The sequence below is a fragment of the Urocampus carinirostris genome, chromosome 18, assembly GCF_059441175.1.
Source record: "Urocampus carinirostris isolate Australia breed hairy pipefish chromosome 18, RoL_Ucar_1.0, whole genome shotgun sequence".
NCBI lineage: Eukaryota > Metazoa > Chordata > Actinopteri > Syngnathiformes > Syngnathidae > Urocampus > Urocampus carinirostris.
The window spans coordinates 9,757,845-9,778,322 of record NC_142366.1 but is presented as its reverse complement, the minus strand read 5'-3'; the positions used below and the strand labels follow the sequence as shown (position 1 = coordinate 9,778,322).

Here is a 20,478-nt window from a genome sequence, read left to right as displayed (position 1 = left end):
TATTTTTCTCATCCTTTTTTTCTCTCGTTTCTCTTTTTCTTTCCTTGCTGTCTCTTTTTTTCTCCTTCTATTTCATCCATCTTTTTCTTTATTTTTTTCTATTTATCTCTCTTTCCCCAGTCTTTTTCTCTTTTTTCTTTCTTTCTCTTTGTCTCTCTTTCTTTTTGTTTGCTCTCTTAATATTTATTTATTTGTCATTTTGTCCTTTCTTTTTCTCTCAATTATTCTCTCGTTCTCTTTGCACGCTCTCTTTATTTTCTCCTTCTTTTTCTGTCTCTTTTCCATTTATCTCTTTCTCCACTCTCTTTTTCTCTCCATTTATCTTTTTTCTCTTTTCTTTTTTCTCCTTGTCTCTCTCTCTCTCGCTCTCTTACTATTTTCTCTCTCACTCTTTTTCTCTTTCCCTTTGTCTTGCTTTCACACTTTTGTTCTATCTTTCTTCCATGCTTTCTTTCTATCTTTCTTTCTCTTGCTTTCCCCCTCTCTCTCTCTCTCTCTCTCTCTCTCTGTCTCTCTCTCTCTTTTTTTTTCTTTAATCTGGCCCCTATGAGTTTTTTTCCCGAGCTAAAATGTGTATAACACCCCTGCACTAATTACAAAAGGTTTCTATCCGCCACTATACGTCCATTTCACTTGGTGATCCCCACCTCACAAGGGTTGAATGTGGTATCCCAGGGGTCTACCCTATTGAGAACAGCTGGCCAGGGCAGGTCGACCACAACATTGCTAAGGTTTACGTTTAAATGGTGGACTTTGAGAAGGAAACTCTCAAGTGTTGGTTGCAGCCCATGTTATAGTTGTGCAGGTCGATCAAAGCCTGCGTGGACTCTTCCACTGTCGACATTTGGATCAAGGCCATTTTGCGATCCCTGAAACAGAAAATGTCACCGATAAGCGTCCTTCTCGGTGGAGTGTCGCCAAAATGGACGTACTGAAAAAACTTGAAGGCTTTCACGGTGCCTCCGGAGTTGGAGAAGAGCGGGCGCAGGTCCTCCTCAGTGACGTCTTGCCTGGAAGAAAAAAAAAGAAGACAAATTAAATTTTAGCATTTGTGTGCTGTCAGGGAGTGCAAGGCCTTCTCTGCTGGCCCAAAAATATCTCAGACCTGTGTGTTGCCTATGAATACTTAATTGATTAAATAAATTAAATAATTCCAAATCTTCTGTCAGCTTCCTTTCGTTGCTTTTACCCTGGTGTGCTTTCATATTCAAGCATTTAACCAATTACCTTTCAGCCATTGCTTGTTGCCAGGGTCAGAAATCTACCTCAAGGCCTTCACAATCAGCACTGAAGGCCCCGTGCAGTGTTCATACACCATTTTCATGTCCAAAAACAAGCCCATTTTCTATGACTTTTAAAGCCAATTTCCCATTTTTTTCCAGTACCATTAAAAAAAGAAAATCTAGTGTGAATCATGTATTTTGCATGTACTTGATTTTGAAAATTGAATGTCCAATATCAAAACATGATTTTTTTTAACGTAAATTGTTAACATTTTTTGTTTTTGAGACAAATCTCTCCCTGTATAGGTGTTGGATAAAGATGACAGTAGCGTGTAGCTTAAATTTTCAGTTACAGGAAGGACTTCCCATGACAATGCACCACTGGAAAGCGCTACCTTCATTTAAATGTCCATAGTTGATACGTAATCCTTGCACTAATACACGTTTTAAAGTGCCTAATTTAAGTGTAGCAAACCGCCCTGGGGACACTTCATAGGCCACGGCTTTACAAACTAATGCCAGCTTTCATTATTCACAAGGGGTAGAAAAATGCAATGACAACGCTAAGAAATCAAAGAGCAGTATCAGCTTCATTTTTAAGACTTGGCAACAATTTTAAGCCTTTACATGCACTCCACCCAAAATTAAATCTTTTTTCAATCCTTGAAAACACACAAAAATTCAAGCATTTCCAAGGATTTAAGGCATCTTAACGATCCCTGTCGATTCCTAAATTTGAGATCTTTTTATGAGGTAATTATTGATGGGGGGTTTTTTTAGATTTGTGGCAACTGTAGATGCAGTAGAGGTAAGATTTTGGACCCAAGCCCAGCCCGAAGTTGGGGTCGGGTCTAAAATGTCAATCATTACTTTCAGGTTTGGGACAGGCTTAAATTCACGCAGGCCTGGATCAAGCTGGCCTGATATATTGGATTGATCCAGCCGTCGCTGGACTGAAGGCGTAGGTGTGCAATGCACAGCCTGCATACGAGATTGCATAAAAAATATGATGAAAGCGAGAAATTCCACTTACGGGATGTTGGAGAGGTGGAGGGTGGCGGACGGTGGGAAAATGTTTTGGAAGTTTTTGGATCCGGGTTTCTTGAAACGATGGAGCGGGGAGTTGGTGAAGTCCTTGGTCAGGCCTTGGTCGTCCAAGCCGTCTCGAGGTAGCGCCACCGTCTGGTGCTTGGACAGCGTTGCGCGGATAATTTTGCCGTACATCTTTTGGCCGTTCAAGTGGCTCATGGCTTCAGAGAAGTACAGGAAAACAAATCCGGTGACAGATTCTTAAGGGGATGATCCGTATGACCTCAGACGAATACTAGCATTCGATACCTGAACGATTCCTATTTAGTTTCTTTTTTTACCAGGTCAAACTATAAAATATATGTGAAAAACATTGAATACGCGCAAACGTGAATAATATCATTACCTTTAAAGACAATCCCAACATAAAATTTAAAACATATTTATTTAATGTCCTTCAAAGTTGTACTCATCATCAGATACAAAGACTTATTTTCCCTCATCGTGCGTTTTGCATTCACGAAAACTTTCTGTTTTCTTCCATTCGCTAACATCTCTCTCTGGTACCATGAATGAAAAGAATGTGATACTGTGAATGTAAATAATGTAAATCAAATGCCTTTTTGTATGTCATCATTATCAGTGTTGGTCTAGTGGTTGGAATTCAGTGCTCTTTCTGCCGCAACCCTGAGTTGTCAGCTATTTTTTAGTTTTTTGGATCAATCATTGCACAGATACGGTAATATACTGCCGTAAAACCTCACATATATGTTCACTTTAGAGTAATTTTTTTAGGTAAAAAAATAAAATTTCGAATTCTACACAAAAAAATGAGGTACATAATTTCTTAAACTAAACTTATTTTTCCTTAAAAAGCATTTTCCATATACAATAGACCCCCTGGATACAGCGTCCCCACCTAGAGGCGTTTTCAGATGTTTTTCGGCTTTTCCCCCACAACATCACCGGCAAATCATTTTGAGTGGCCAAAAATAAAATTTGATATGCTGTTGGCTGAACTCCTTCCCACAATAACTTTCTCTTCATCAAGTCAGAATCAAGTGGACTTCATGAAGACTTTGTGACTTAATGCAAGACAATCCTGAATTTTTAGTCTGTTTCCATTAGCTACAGGTTTGCAATGTTGCTAAAGAAAGAAGCAAAAACATGATAACCTTGGAAACAAAACTTGCAATTACCTAGAAATAGGAAGAAAGCACATGCTTAGTTTACCCCACTAAATACAAATAACCTTAAAAAAGGCAGGGTATTGGTGTTTGCTCAAGCTTAATAATTAACTACACATGCTTATATTAGGGATGTTCCATACCACTGTTTTAGAGTGATACCCAACTCTTGACACCTCATGATGATTCAAAAAAGACTGTACTCAAAAAAAAAAATAATAAAAAAAAAATAATAATAATAATAATAGTAATAATAATAATTATATATATATATATATATATATATATATATATTAGATATATTATATATATATATATATATATATATATATATATATATATATATATATATATATATATATAGATATATATATTAGACATATATACATATATATTCTTTTCACTTCAATTTCCTAGGAATGACAATTATTTTTGGAGTAATTATCAGTTACTAATTATAAGGCTTAGCTCTTATCATAACATTAGTTTGTCAATCTGGATCAAAAACAGGAGGACCCACAATTTTCAATTTGCCAGCTCCGTTGAAATTTCCATTGAGTTTCGGATGTTTTGTTTTAAGTTAATTCATCAAGTCATGTTGGTTTTGTTCATATTTTTATTGATTTATTGTTAAAAGAATATATGCTTCAAATACCGGTTATCGGCTCCCTCTTGATACGAATAATCAGTATCATATTTGCCCTCATAAAAACATATAAAAAATGTAGTTAACTTGTTTATAGAAGCATATTCAGGTGGAGAGTTATATATTAGCTCTTATCATAACATTAGTTTGTCAATCTGGATCTAAAACAGGAGCGCCCACACTTTTCAATTCGCCAGCATTGTTGAAATTTCCAATGTGTTTTGGATGTTTGGTTTTAAGTTAATTTAAGTAATGTTGGTTTTGTTGATATTTTTATTGATTGTTAGAAAGATATCTGCTTCAAATACCGGTTATTAGCCCCCTCTTGATTCTAATAATCAGTATCATATTGGCTTTCATAAAAACATAAAAAAATGTAGTTAACTTGTTTATAGAAGCATATTCAGGGGGAGACTCATAAATGAGCTCTTATCATAACATTAGTTCTTCATCCTGGCTCTAAAACAGGACTACCCACACTTCAATTCACCAGCTCTGCTGAAAATTTCCATTGTGTTTTGGATGTTTTGTTTTAAGTTCATTTAAGTTAGTTTTGTTGATATTTTTATTGATTTATTGTTAAAAAAAAATATCAGCTTCAAATAACGGTTAGCTGCCTTCTCTTGATACTAATAATCAGTATCGTATTGGCCTTCATAAAAACATAGAAAAAATGTAGTTAACTTGTTTATAGAAGCATATTCAGGTGGAGTTATATATTAGCTCTTATCATAACATTAGTTTGTCAATCTGGATCTAAAACAGGAGCGCCCAAATTTCCAATGTGTTTTGGATGTTTGGTTTTAAGTTAATTTATCTCAGTTTTGTCCATATTTTTATTGATTTATTGTTAAAAAAAATATCAGCTTCAAATATGGGTTATCGGCTCCATCTTGATAATAACAACCTGTATCGGCCCTGAAAAACCCATATTGGTTGATCCCAAAATGTCACCACTAATTTCAGTGAAAAACTGACAAATAATTAGTATAAGTATAAGCTGTTTTACAACTAATAACATTTGTTTTCCCTATCAATGGCAGTGAAAAAAAAGCCCAATTTTTGATTATCTACTCACCCAACTGCGCCTGGTTGGCGTCGGCCATTTGAATGAGAGCGCTGTCTTTCTTATTATAAAGAATTTTCACCCTCTGGACATCGCCATAGACTCCTAAGCGAGAACCGGGACGCGGAATTAAAACAGTTAAGACACTCAAACCCAAAAACAAATACGTTTCTTAGATGAGAATCAAAGAAGAGAGGATAGAAAAGCTCACAGATGGAATTTTAAGAAGATTTGAGAGAGGAGAGACTAGCTCTTTAACAGGTCAGTGGGTTAACGTTCCCAAGAAATATATCCATGCAAGAACCAGTATTGCTTATTCATGCATTGTTGTAGAGCAGTGTTTCCCAACCTTTTTGGAGCCAGGGCACGCGTTTTACCATTTAAAAATTAAAATAAAATAAAATAAAACACACCGTATATTTACAAATGAATTCCTGGCACTGGCTTAATGTTAATTTGGGTAATATAATTCAGTAGTTTTTAGATTTTCAAGACAAACAACAAAAATGATCATGAAATGAACAAAAAGCACAACCCCAAAAATATTTGACTGGGCGCTACCGTTTTAAATTAAATTCTGGCACCAATTTCCTTTTTTCAGGCCAAGGGTCTCCAAGCTTTTTGAAACTGAGAGCTACTTTTTGCTACTTGGGCACCTGCTGTGATTTGACTTTCTAAAACAACAATTTATCTTGTACTACCTATTATGTTGTTACCATGCCATTACTCGGTTTATTATTGGAAGTACAAAAAGAGAGAAAGAGAAATGAAGAAAGATATAAAGAAAAAGAGAAAGCAAGAAAGAAAGAGCAAGAAAAACAGACAGAAAGAAAGAAAGAGAAGAGAGAGAAAAAGAAAGAAATTAAGAGAGAGTGGGAAAGAAACAAACAAACAAAAGAAAGAGAGAGAAAGAGACAAAGAAAGAAAGAAACAAACAAACAAACAAAGAGAGAAAGTAATAAAGAGACAAATAAAAAGAAAAATAAGGAAGAAAAGGAAGAAAGAAAGAAATAAAAGCGAGACAGAAAGAAAATGAGAGAGAATGAGAAATAGAGAGAGAGAGAGGAAAAGGAAGATAGATAGATAGATAGATAGATAGATAGATAGATAGATAGATAGATAGATAGATGGATGGAGGGAGAGAGATAGAGGGAAACAGAAAGAAAGACAAAAGAAGAATGTTGAGAGGCTGATATAAAAGAGAGACAGAAAGAAACAAGTGAGACACAGAGAAAGAAATGAAAGAAAGAAAAAAGAAAGAAAGAAAAATAAAGAAAGAATGAAAGGAAAAAAAAAGAAAGAAAAAGAGACAGACAGAGAAAGACAGAAATGGAATAGACAAAAAAGAGGAAAAATAGAAAAAAATGACATGAAAAGAAAAGAAAAAGAGAGAGAGGAAGTGAAAAAGGATAGAAGAGAAGAAAAAGCATAAGAGAAGAAAAAAGCGAGTCAAAGAGAATGAGAAAACAAAAGAGAAGTAGGAAGCGGGGTAAATTGATTCAGCTGACCTCTAAAAAGACATTTTACTATAAAATCACAATGACCCAGCACCGATGAGCTATTTTTAGAACGGGTCTGCGGGCAACTCTGTGTTTTCAGGGGGCACGCAGGCACCATGTCAGAGACCCCAAATTGTGTTCCCTAAACTGACAGTTTAATGCTTTTAAAATCAGTTACAGGTATTCATTCGAGTGAAAATTGTTGCTGTTATTTGGGATTTTAAGAGTTAAAGTTATTTGTATCCTTTTTTCTAGAAAAACAAAAAATATATATAGATAATAGAGATAATATTTAATATGAAACAGTAGGCTGTAGTACCTGTACTTACTAACGTCTCTCCATACAAAAGTTTCAGGTTTCAAAGTCAAAATACTGCCATTTGCCCCTACCAGATTTCTACCTGGCATGCTCTTCGTGTCCCCAGTTAGAGTTAAAAGGTAAGTAAATACTTTTAATATTTCCTTTATTCTTTATGTCTTTTTTAATTTTGATGTGCCTCTCGTTTCATGTTTATTGTGCAGTAATCTGATTTTAACGTTTATATATATATATATATATATATATATATATATATATATATACTGCCACCTACTGATATGGATAAGTGTTACAGTTACTCAACTACAAAGACGTTTTTTTCCAAATATAAAATTAGGCACTAGTGTGTCCCGGTACACTGGTTGAAAAACACTGGTTTGGAGTGAAAAAAATCATAAACATTAACCCAAAACACTGCTCAATTATAGAGAGGTTACATGAGCGCATATACTAAATAGACAGTAGACCCCCGGGGGTACGGCCATCCCGCCTTATTTTATCAAATTCACGGTGTGGAATAAGATGCCTTTCCAGCATTTCCCCCCACGATACAACGTCAACTACAAAATATTCGAATTTTGTGGTGTTCGTGTATCTGCAGTTACATCTCTGAGATCCCTGTCCGCTATTGGTCCATGTCAAATACGATACTGGTCTCCTATTGGTTTGTGTCATGGCATCATGAAAATATGCTATTGGCTGAACTCCCTCCTTTCTGTCTGCGCCTTTAGTTGTAGTTCTAGTTTTAGACTTGGCAAGATAGCGTGATAACTAATAGCTAATACTGTTGTTTTAGTACAATATTTGTTAACTATTCGCTATCAATACATCATCGATGCAGATATGTGGTACTTGTCCTAAAAATTCTGTATAAAAAATTATCTTTTTGACATTTTCCAAAATTTGAGGGTAGCTAGTATTGGTATCCCCTAGTGTTGAGTGCCGATACCAGCAAATGAGCTGACAGCACCGTCGATACAGATAACTTTTACTGGTACTCACTCAAATCCTGCAGGAAAAACGATATTATTTAAAATCTTAACTGATTCTAAAACTTGAGGTCAGCTAGTATTGGTATCCCCTAGCGTTGAGTGCCAATACCTACAAATAATGTGATATCAGTGTCGATACAGATTACTGGTATTGGTGATTGCTCAATGTAATAAAACTGTACACAACTCCAGTATTAGCTATTGAGCATTTAATTGGGTGAGTGACAAATATACAGTATTTATTAGCTATGCGTCTGAAGCTTTCCAGTGCTGCTCAAGTGAGAAGCAAAAACAAGATGACTATAGAAACAAAACTTGCGCTTACTATGCAATACGAAGAAGCTACATGCATTACTAAACTTGCTAAGGATAATGGCAGTGACCAATCTACGATCGTAACATTATTACTAATAATGAAGCAATTAAATCGACAGAGTCTTCAAAGCACTTGACAATCTTTCCAAGTTTCAATTTTAACTTATTTTTCCCCTCTCTGCATCCGCCTGCTACAACACCATACCACTTTAAGTCATGTCACACCAAAGGTGTATAAAATTGACATGTGCATGTATATTTCTGGTGAAATTTAATCAAATATTATGTGTAGTAGTGTTTATTATATACTAGTTTATTCCTAATGTTTAAAACACATTTTCCTTTACATTAACATTTATTAATAATATGATTTAATCATATGCCTGTATATTACACATAGGTAGAACATATTTTATACTATTTAGATTTGTAAAATGTTTTTTGTGGAGTGGACATTTAGAACACATTAACAAATTAGAGTTTTCATTTAAATCCCCTGGCTCCTCCCCCTCTGCATCCACCCGCTACTCCACTCGACCAGCTCACACCAAACCTAAAATAAACCATATTTCCTTTACTCATATAGTTATACATGTTATTTATTTAGATACATGCATGTTGCACATACATAGTACTAATTTTAATGTTCTTATTTGAGGCTACCGGGGTTTCGAAAACCAAAAGCTAATTTCAATCACTTTTCATCTGAATCAAGGCTCCTCCCACTCTGCATCCACCTGCTACTCCACTCCAACAGCTCCAGTCACGTCACACCAAAAGTAAACAAAACGTATTTTTACCTTTGTTATTTATTCATATACATGTAAATTGCACAGTAGTGGAATAATTATTTAAATGTTTTTATTAGGGGTATTAGGCCTAAGGGTTTTTTCCCCCCAATATACACCCCACCTCAGAACAGATTAATGTCGCATCCCGTGGGTCTACTGCACTTTTGATATATTATACAAGAAAATAGAAAATAAGAGAAGAGAGAGAAGAGAAAGAGCCATCGATAACATACCGAAGAGGGTAAACAGACTTTGGGGCGTAACCATCTTTAGAGGGAGAGAAGAGCAACAAGCAGCGTGAGACAGGTAGAGAAGTAGAAGAGTCGGAGCGGAGGTAGAGATGGACAGATCGATCCACAACCGAAGTAGATACAAGGAATGGTAGTTTTTGTTCTCCCCCCAGAGAGTAATGAAGGAGGTGATCATTGAGGAGGAGAACAAAAAAGACGTGAGGAGGGTTTTGTGCGGAACCCCCCCGACCATCACCAACACAAAGAGAAGGGAAGTGGATCAAAATTAGGGTGGGGGGAAGGACAAAGAAAATGTAGAGAGGTCAGTACAGCGGAATGCATATCAGCCATCATGTTTTTCTTTTTTTTAAGCAATAAAGGCAACAAAATGTATTTGGCCCTGGAATAGCGGAAGGGTCAGGAATACATTCGCGTGAGAGATGAGAGTGGGAGGGGAAAAAAAAGCATCATGCGGCAATCTGAAAATTGCACACTGAAGTCGAACATTTAGTTTTGCTGGCATGCGATTTGAATTCCGAGAGTTGACGTGAAGGCCACCGGGGATAAATTGTGGTATTCACGAGCGCGATTAGAAAATTCGAAAGCGGCAGTATTGTAGTACCTTTACATGCAGGAAAATCCGATTGAAAATGGAATATTGGCGGTATCGGGATTAAATGTGCACAATAATCCGATTAAGGTTTTCGTCCGGATGAAAGGATTCCTGTTGTTGGGTTACTCTTCATTTTCAGACTAATATACTGATTAAAGGGATAACCACAAACCTGTCTTTTTTCATTTTCTCCTTTTATACTTCCTTTTTTCTTAACTTCTTTATACGACATTATAATTCGTAATATAATGCATCAAAGCAAGTGAGACGTTTGAGAGCCGTCTCTCTTTAATGAGTTGAGCCGAAAAAGCCGGTTCTCTAAAAAGAGACGGACTTCCTTTCACTACACAACTACCACAGAATGATGCATGATGGGAAATCCCCAGGCGGCAGACGCATGCACACAGTAGCATCAAACCGCTGGCTTCGTTTGCAACGAAAAAAACGATACCAAGTTAGAGGCTACCGCGGCAAACTTGTTTGAGTTGATTGATTTTCAGTTTCGTGATAGTCGGTGTATACCGGATGGTACACATAATTGACAAATTTGCGTTTTTCCGTACGGATTTTCTTGTACGTCGTACACGTCTTAAAATGCAGAAAAAACGTACTTTGTCCGACAAAAACGTACAGGTTGACAAGTATGTTTTATGCCCCAAAGGGTTATTGTTAGTACACTGTGGGACTTGTAGTAATGAGGCAAATAATACATACAAAATCTAGTTTACTTAAAAAAGCTTCATGCGTATTGGTTAATATTTTGGGGACATTTCCGATCTATATTCCGTGCTTAGAGGTAAGATCTAAAGCCTGAGCCCGATGTGCCTAAAATGTCCAACATCATGTTCAGGTTCGGACTGGTCTTCATTCTGTACAACTTTAAAAAAATATATATATCCATCCACCATTGTTCTTAGTCGACGAGCGCGTGGACACGGGCTGTGTTGCGCAAAAGAGGGAGGAAATCACATGGATCCACAAAAAGAAAAGAAACTAGGAACAATGATGGGTGGATAATTTTTTTTAAAGACGCGAGAGAAAAAGACCCCCTCCTCCTCACATTAACAAAAAAACGGTCCTCACATTAGGGAAAATTGGGGTTTGCTTGAGGCTCAGTCCCTCAAATCAAGTACATTTGCCAGCTTGGGCTGTTTCTGGCATCAATATTCACTGGGCCGGGTCGGATTTTTTTAGGCCTGATCTTACTTCTCATCTATACAAATTGGATGCCACATTTGTATCCATCCATATGTAGTGTAAGTCTACAGCTTTGGCAAGCAACTTACGAGGAAAACAAACGCAGTACTTTGTGGATTTGGTGAGTAACATGAAAGAAATCATCCTTTTTTAATGCAGGAAGTTAAATGTAAAAAATATATTTATTTGGGTACTGACGTTTGCTCTTGAGATCACATATATATATAAAAGTATTCGGTTGATTCTAGGCATGTAAATGATTCATTCGTATTGCTCCAGAAATCCAATTTACAGATTATCGCCTGCATGTAAACGTAGTCACTGATTAACGGAATTAGATGCACATCAGCCACGAAGACAGGCCCTGATTTCAAGTTAATTAAGGCGAAGACGGCCTTCAAGAAAGGGAAGTCATTTGATATGCTTAGGGGACATAATAATGTCTAATAGTGATCAGTAAATAAATGTGATGCTAGCAAATGCTAGCAAAATGAATTACAATGAACGATTTTATACACACAATTAATGCTCTAAAACTGTTTTAATAAAATAGGAAGAAACCAAATAGTTGAACAAGGAAATATAAAAACGTATTTAATAAAAAGTTACAAATCAAGTAAAAGATGTTTTAAAATGAGCAGAATTATTAAAGATTGGGACAGACATTTGTCGAATGGAAAATGTTCTGAAACGTTACCTCGTACATAAAAATAAATATTCAGATCATTACATCTATTATTTGTAAAGTACTTTCGTCTTGTTCAAGTAAATATATAATATACTAACTGAATTTATAGGATATATGAAATGCAAAGAATATACAGACGTTGCCCTACTTACGACCATTCGACTTACGAAAAAAAAAGATATTGCTGTAAGTTCGATTTTGTATTGTGTGCACCTCTTTCCGAGAACACCACATTACTTTAGTGCTTCTTTCCGCCGCTACCGTCTGGCGCTGTGAGAGGTCATCCAGCATCCACTCGAAGGTAAAAAGAATCCGCTTCCTCTTCCTAGTTCGTGTGTAAACATTCTATACTGTATCCCCAGCGCGACGAGAACTTTGACATTTTTATTGGTTAATATTTCGTGGATCCGTTCAATATAGTTGGTGTAAAGTGTAAAAATGAGTTTCTTTTGAAATTAAGTGGAATAAGAAAGATTGAAGCGGTTGAAAAAATGGTTGGATCGCTTTTTTTTTCTGCCACTCTACCACGGAGGAGGACCTCTTGAAGCACATCTTCCAGAAGTAAGTTAAACGTAACTTTATTTATCTTTATGGAGCATATTATTTTATGAAATGTTTATTTTTTAGTACAAAACTATACAAATTACTTATACAAGCCTTAAACATACTTGTTTAAACCTTAAACATACAAAACATAGCACTGAAGCAACTTATGAACAAATTCAACTTACGAACGATCGTCCAGATCTCTTCCGTAAGTCAGGCAGCGTATGTACAATCATTTATATAAGTGTTTGTTCGTCAATTCTGGGTTCAAATTCCGTTACATCCAGTGTTTTGAAATGTTAAACAGTTCGACTGATCAATGCACAAATATGGTTTTTATTCAGTTTTTGTGCAACCCTACCTCTTACTGTAGTTTTATTTCCATGCGTTTTATATATGAATAAATATGTCAAAAGACATATTTTTGAGGGTGGTGTGCCTTATAATCCGGTATGCATTTTAGTGCAGAAATATGAGACTGTATGCTTTATGAAATATAACTAGTATAACGAGCGCAAGTTGGCCGAACAAGGCGACAATTATAAAATTGTCACCACTGCACGGTCGAGTGATGTGTCAAGGTAACAGAATTAACGCTTATTTAATTCTGTATCAGCAGTTAGTTACTACAGCTGAAAGCAAGGTAAATTCACCGCTTTTTAAAACTTCTTGAATGCCTTTTGGAATGAAAATTTAAGACCAAGTAGAAAAAAACAACACAATTGAAACAAACAAACCAAAAATCTATTTACCTTGGTCATATCCCTCAAGAGGGGTGACCAACAGCAAGACAAACATACGAAAACAAATAAAATAAAGGGAAAAATAGAAAAAAAAAAAAAAAAAAACACACAAAACATTTTTGGACCATGGTCAACCCAAATGCCCAAACACCCAAACAAGTTAGGCACCTCGGCACCTAAGTTGGTCATGCCTTCGTCCCTCCGGATGAAACCAAAAATCACCACATGAATTAAAGGCGATTTTTAACAAATGTTTAATTCAATTTGTGTTTTAAAACACATTCCGTTTGAAAACTTACCCTCTAAAAAACAAAGTTTGAGACACGGAAAACCATAAAAAATAAGGATGTTTGCAGTACATTATGGATCCTCAAAACTGGCAGATAACTACTAATTCCATAGAACTCCTCTGCTACATTGACAAGCATTTTGATCATGAATCGCGAATAAAATGACTTTTTTACGCAATCTTTTAATTCAAACAAATATAAATCTTATATGTTCACATTTTTAAGACTTTTGAAAGTTGAAATTAAGACATTTAAACGTCAATTAAGGCCTTATTTTTAGAAAAATGAATTGAATGCTTTTCAGGATCCCAGGAAACCTGTACTAACCTCTTCATTGAGATTGCTGACCAACAGCACGCCACTGGTTCCAGTTTGTCCAGCTAGCACCACCCTGCCTGCAGCAGCAGCGGCAACTGCTGCTGCGCCGAGTGGATTGAGAGCTCCTGCCGGGAAGTCCGTTTTCGTTTTAAGACGATCATGACGGCATTGAAGAAATGTCCAAAACAAAGAGTCGTATTTACCTGGAATCTTACCGAGGAGGGAGTTGTCCTTGCTGAAGGCCGCGGCGACGGCAGGGTCCATGTTGGGCAGCCCCTCGCCAGCCGGCAGCTCGGGTCGCGTGTAATCGCGGCTTTTATCGTTGTTGTATTTGACGTTTAAGTTGACCAGCTTGGAGGAATCGATTCGCAGTGTGCAGCATGCATTGTAGATGTTCTGACCATCCAGGGCCTAACGGGGATGAGACAGAGTTACACACTCCTTGTGAGGAAAAGAAATAATATCAGCCTTGAACAGCGGTGGGCAATCTTGAGTCTGATACCTGAATGTATTGAAACCTAATTTTAGGTCTAGTTATTGATTACTGATTTTAGAGTGTAGTCCTCTAATAAATATCTGAGACTTAATCTTGCTGAAATAATGACATTAATTAGCAAATTTACCAGTTTGGCTTGCTGTGCATTGACAGGTTCGCTGAACTGCAAAAGAGCCTGGAACTGGTTATTCTTTGTAAATGTGATTATCTTCATGACTGTACCAAACTTGGAAAAAATCTGTAGGGGAAAACAAAAATAGAGTACATAAGGGGCATTTCTTTGCAACAGGTGCATACAACTAAGGCTTCATACAGTAAATCTCCCAAATAAGACTTAAATTAATCTGAGGTGGAGATTGCAAGGGAAAATAGTCGTACGGTGGCAACAGAAACCTGTGGTAATTACCTAATCCGTTCCAAATTCCTGATACCCCAAAGAAAACATTAAAATAAGTCAAATGTATATAAGTACAATTTGGGTATGCTTGAAAATTGAACATAAACATGTAAATGAACAAAGATTTTTTTTTACATCTGATCTGATGTGACTTAAGCTGGTATGGTGGAATTAGCGGGCGGATGCAGAGGGGCAAAGAGAAGGCGGATTCGAATTCAAACAGATTTTAAAACTTCCACTTGGGAAGATTGTCATGCCCTTAAAATATTTTTTTTCGCTTTAATTTACTCCTTATTCTTCGATCGTTCGTTGGTTACAGCCACACACCTCAACGATTGTGCCTTCTTTGTATATCTAGATAATGTCATGATGGTACCCAACTTGGAAAAATATGGATGGGGAAACAAAACAAAAAAACATTACTATGGGGGCATTGTTTGCAACGGCGCTAATAAAACAGGCTTCTTACAGTAAACCCCTGGGATATGAAAAATCAATTCAGATGTGGAGACTGCAAAGGGAAATTGTCTTATGGTGGGGGATAGAAACCTATGGTAATGTGTAGCCAATGCATTCAGAACATACAGTACACCAGATTTTAAAAACAAAATGAAAATGAAAAAATATTATACAGTAAGTATGCCTTATATGTAAAATTTGTGTATAAGATTAAACATCATACATAGTAAGGGGAAAATTAAAATGTATTTACCATTGGTGTGATTTTAGTTGGTAAGGTAGCGTTAGTGGGTGGATAAAGAGGGGGTAGGACATGGTGGATATAAGACACTTTTTATTCAATTCCCTCCATATTTTTGACAAGATGTTTATGCCTTTAGAAGACATTGTTGCTCAAACTATCTCCTTATTACTAATAAGTGTCCAAATAGTTGATTGGTTAGAGGAGTATATTCCTTAGCAAGGTGAATAATGCTTGTGAATTCTTTGTAGTTTGTGATGACCGCAAGCTTCTATTCCATTATGATCACATTCTTGCTTCTCCCTTTAGCAACACTGCGAGCCTTGGGGCCCATAACTAATTATTTCTATCTATCTATCTATCTACCCTGGTCATATCCCTCGAGAGGGGTGACCAACAGCAGGACAAACACATACACAAAAACAAAGAATGTAAAAAAAGGGAAAAAGTAGCAAAAAACACACACAAAATTTAAGCACCTCTGCACCCAAGTGTATTATTACTGATGTGACTCAGCTATGCTTGCTAATTTGGCGACAACTGCCGCGGGTTCTGATTGGCTCCCTGACACTATTTTAGCCCAGTCCTGTCTGTCCCCTTTTGTCAGTCTGTCTGCGAACCTCAGTCTATACTAGGCAAGCCTTTTTGACCCTGACTCCTGACCACGTCTGCTCTCCTGTCCCGGCTTACGACCTCTTTTTTCCCCCGACTACGTCTACTCTCCCGTCCTGGCTTATGACTTGTTTCCGACCCAGCCTTGCTCCTCCAGTCCCGGCTACCGACCAGTTTTTCCGTCCCTGACACCGCCATCGCTCGCTACGGAAGATCCACTTCCGTGTTCGGATCCCAATCCGAGTACGGGAGCGACTTGCTTCCCGCTTCCAGCGAACACTGGATCGTGGGCGCTGCCCTTCCTCTTTCCTTCAATAAAACCTGTGGTAAACGCTACTCAATCGGGTCCTGTTTCTGTTGTGGTCACTACACCAAGTTGGTCATGCTTTCGTCCCTCCAGATGAGACTGGACACAAGAAAGCAGCCATGAAATGAAATTATCTGCATTTATATAGCACTTTTCAAGTAAATGACTTCCCAAAGCGCTTTACATTGTGCTTCACATTCCCCAATAACGGCCGTGATCTGTGCAGCCATGTAAGGCTGCTAACCATGTCACTCGGGTCAGGGTGACACAACACACTCTTCTATTCAACAGCAGGGCCCGACAAATTTCACTGGTTTACCCCTGCCGCATCATACAGGTGCCCTGCCCATCACTTAGAACACATCTAAACATCCCAATATCCTTTACAACACCTCTCCACTCATTATAGGGTCACAAACTAATAAATACTGTATAAAAATACAGCAGTGTATCGCACTAACTTTACAAATCACACAAGATTCTAAACTGGACAAAGAGAGAGAAATTGATTATTGTGGGAGTTCAGTTAACATATCGGCATTTTCATGAAGCAGAACGCAAACCAATAGCAGAACAGTATCTTACATGATGTCGACCAATAGCAGACAAGCATGTAAGAGACATTTAATGTGAACCATACAGTATATATGTATGAATACTGCAAAATTAGATTTTTTTTTTGTGTTTGGCCAAGCAAAATATTGTAGTTGATGTTGTATAGTGGGTAAAATGCACTAAGGAGAAACTATTAAAAAAATATACATCGTATCATGGGGTATACTGTATTATTTCTCTACCTTGTAAAAATGACTAGGTACACCCTTTTTCACCTATTCACATTCCCTGTCACGAAGCGTGGTGGCGTGGAAGGTGACCGGACCAGAACGGAGGCAGGAGGCATGAAGGGAGAACTCAAATGCGTTGACGATCCATAAGTTTTATTTAATAAAATAAAAGTCGCCCAATACTCCGGGGCAAAACAGAACAATACAGAGTTCCTCCGGCACAAACTCAACAGGTCATGGCATAACAGACTAAAACATGACAAGGCATAACAGACTAAAACAGGACAAGCATAACAGACCGGGATTGTGTATAAGAGTAATGAACCAGCAACCGCAGAGCCCACAATGCAGCCTTAAATAGCAGACCCACAATTAGTGGAACTGCTTCAGCTGTTGCCCAGAGGGCGGGGCAGACTGGTCACCAAGGCGACCGTGACAGGGCCCCCCTCTTAAGGGACAGCTCCCGAGGTCCCAAACAGAAAAAATTACAACCTCACGCCCCGGAATGTTGACGCTCGCGATTGGGGCAACCCCGCTCCCTCCTCCGAACACGCAGGAACGGGGAGAGGCAGGCGCCATCTGCGTCGGGCGGATCGGAATCGGCGCTCGGCAGGGAGGGGGTCTGGTGGGCAAATTGGACAGGGGATAACAGACAGGCAGAACCGACGAGAACAGGACAGGCAAAATCAGAACAGGTAAACAGGACAGGCAAAATCAGAACAGGTAAACAGGACAGGCCTCTACAGAAGAGTCGCACTCAGGACAGGCCTCTACAGAAGAGTCGCACTCAGGACAGGCCGATGCAGAAGAGTCGCACTCAGGTCAGGCCGATGCAGAAGAGTCGCACTCAGGGGGTTCAGGTTCAGAAGAGTCAGACTCTGGGGGTTCAGGTTCAGAAGAGTCAGACTCTGGGGGTTCAGGTTCAGAAGAGTCAGACTCTGGGGGTTCAGGTTCAGAAGAGTCAGACTCTGGGGGTTCAGGTTCAGAAGAGTCAGACTCTGGGGGTTCAGGTTCAGAAGAGTCAGACTCTGGGGGTTCAGGTTCAGAAGAGTCAGACTCAGGGGGTTCGGGTTCAGAAGAGTCAGACTCTGGGGGTTCGGGTTCAGAAGAGTCAGACTCTGGGGGTTTGGGTTCAGAAGAGTCAGACTCTGGGGGTTCGGGTTCAGAAGAGTCGCACTCAGGGGGTTCAGGTTCAGAAGAGTCAGACTCTGGGGGTTCAGGTTCAGAAGAGTCAGACTCTGGGGGTTCGGGTTCAGAAGAGTCAGACTCAGGGGGTTCGGGTTCAGAAGAGTCAGACTCAGGGGGTTCGGGTTCAGAAGAGTCAGACTCAGGGGGTTTGGGTTCAGATTGGCGATTCAGACAGGACAGGCGGAATCAGAACAGGCAAGACATGAGAGGGTCAAAATCAAAACAGACAAGACATAAGAGAGTCAAAATCAGAACAGACAAGACATGAGAGAGTCAAAATCAGAACAGACAAGACATGAGAGAGTCAAAATCAGAACCGGCAAAACAGGAGGAGCGGAGTCGGACTGGCAGGCAGCGGAGTCGGAGTCGGCCCGACGGGCAGCGGAGTCGGAGTCGGCCCGACGGGCAGCAGAGTCGGGCTGGCACGCAGGGGAGACGGAATAGCAGGCAATCGGCACGGGAGTCGGGCAGGCAGGCATGAGAGTCGAACAGGCAGGCGTCAATTCTTCCCGGGACCCCATTCGAGGCACAGCAAGGGCCACGATGGGCGGGGCCGTGGTTCGAACGGGCAGGGAAGGCCAACTCAGTAGGCGCCTGCCGAACTGCGCTCTCCAGCTCTCCCCAAGTCGCGCTGGGATCGTTCGCTGAGTTCTATTTGTTGGCTGGTTCATTCTGTCACGAAGCGTGGTGGCGTGGAAGGTGACCGGACCAGAACGGAGGCAGGAGGCATGAAGGGAGAACTCAAATGCGTTGACGATCCATAAGTTTTATTTAATAAAATAAAAGTCGCCCAATACTCCGGGGCAAAACAGAACAATACAGAGTTCCTCCGGCACGAACTCAACAGGTCATGGCATAACAGACTAAAACATGACAAGGCATAACAGACTAAAACAGGACAAGCATAACAGACCGGGATTGTGTATAAGAGTAATGAACCAGCAACCGCAGAGCCCACAATGCAGCCTTAAATAGCAGACCCACAATTAGTGGAACTGCTTCAGCTGTTGCCCAGAGGGCGGGGCAGACTGGTCACCAAGGCGACCGTGACATTCCCAACAGCAGGAAAGCATTATTTTCTTATTTATTCTAAAACAGAACTTTTGTAAGAGATATATAAAATGTGATCAATTAGTTTTCGCACCTCTACTACGATTTTGCAAAAATAGCCGGAAAAAAAATATCTAGATTTTATCGCTCAGTCCGTATCCTGTGGGTCTACCCTTGAAAACAAATCATTCTTACCTGTTGCAGTACATCCAGAGTGACAGGGTAGAACATATTATCGATGATGATCCGCAGAACTGGACTAGAAGCGCTAGCAAGTATTTCCTGTACGTTGGAATTAGGTGACCCCCCAGATTGAACTGCAGAAACCGCCTGCAGCACTGCCTGAGTGCTCTATGGAGAAAAAAAAAAAAAAGTTGGACTCATTTGAAGAGGTCAAGCAATCAATGTCCTATGTAGCGTAACAAGAGCTTTTAATTAGTGATTAGACCAAATAATTATCCCGACACTACTCACTTGATTGCCGGCATCGGTTTTCAGCTCCTTGTGATTGGAGTATTGGATAAAGACGGGGACGTTGCGGATGTGTGGATTGACGCTGGTGTAATAGTTCACCATCGTGATGGCGGCGTCCTCGGTGCCCATCTCCAAAAACGCCTCCAATGAGAAAAACAGACATCATTTACTGTAAATTCCCGACTCCAGGGCGCTCTTTGTTAATAGCCGCAATAGGAGTAAGCTTAACAGAGATAAAATAAACTTATTCATGTCCACTTCTTACATTTTTTTAAAAAGAGCGGGGAAATGTCTAGTACAGAAAAGTAACACATTGTGCCGTGATTAAAACACTCGTTTGCGACTTTGTGCCCAGATGTCAATCTTAATTACAATCGCATAAACATCTATGCAGGAAGTGCAGGAAAAACATTCTCAGTACAATACTCAAGGTGCAGTACTGCCTGGAGCAGGGGTATCAAACTCATTTTAACTCGGGGGCCACACGATAGAACAAACATTCTGTCGGGGGCCGGACTTGTAGATTAAAAAGAAAGAAAAAGAGAGAGAAAGAAATAAGAGAAAGAGAGAGGGAAAAGGAGAGAGGGCGGGACAAAGAAAGAAAAAAAGGGAGAGAGCGTGAGAAACAAAATAGATAAAAAGAGAAGTCGTGAGAGAGGGGAATGAAAGGGGGAAGAAAGAAATACAAAGAGAAATACAAAGACAGAAGGAAGAAGGAGAGAAAAGTGAAAAGAAAAGCGCGAAGGGTATGAAGAGAGAAGCAGAAAAGAGAGAAAA

At 39.0% G+C, this 20,478-nt stretch overlaps 1 protein-coding gene across 1 annotated transcript; it reads right to left on the bottom strand.

The window, feature by feature from the left end:
- Window positions 1–488: 488 nt before the first annotated feature.
- Window positions 489–19,832, bottom strand: LOC148348316 (polypyrimidine tract-binding protein 2-like). The gene is made up of 10 exons (XM_088322132.1): window positions 19,702–19,832; window positions 19,423–19,578; window positions 14,316–14,426; window positions 13,896–14,103; window positions 13,702–13,817; window positions 9,301–9,334; window positions 5,164–5,256; window positions 2,257–2,473; window positions 933–1,010; window positions 489–869 (listed from the first exon to the last, which is right to left on the bottom strand). Exons 1-10 carry the CDS (start codon window positions 19,828–19,830, stop codon window positions 740–742), a joined length of 1,272 nt encoding a protein of 423 aa, XP_088178258.1. The 5' UTR covers window positions 19,831–19,832; the 3' UTR covers window positions 489–739.
- Between the last annotated feature and the right edge of the window lie 646 nt (window positions 19,833–20,478).

Excerpts from the sequence above, each read along its gene's own strand:
- LOC148348316 (XM_088322132.1), bottom strand. The coding sequence starts at position 19,830 with ATGGGCACCGAGGACGCCGCCATCACGATGGTGAACTATTACACCAGC. Across the intron at positions 19,579-19,701 it reads AAACCGATGCCGGCAATCAA|AGCACTCAGGCAGTGCTGCA; the intron begins GTGAGTAGTGTC and ends TTTTCTCCATAG. Across the intron at positions 14,427-19,422 it reads CTCTGGATGTACTGCAACAG|ATTTTTTCCAAGTTTGGTAC; the intron begins GTAAGAATGATT and ends TTTCCCCTACAG.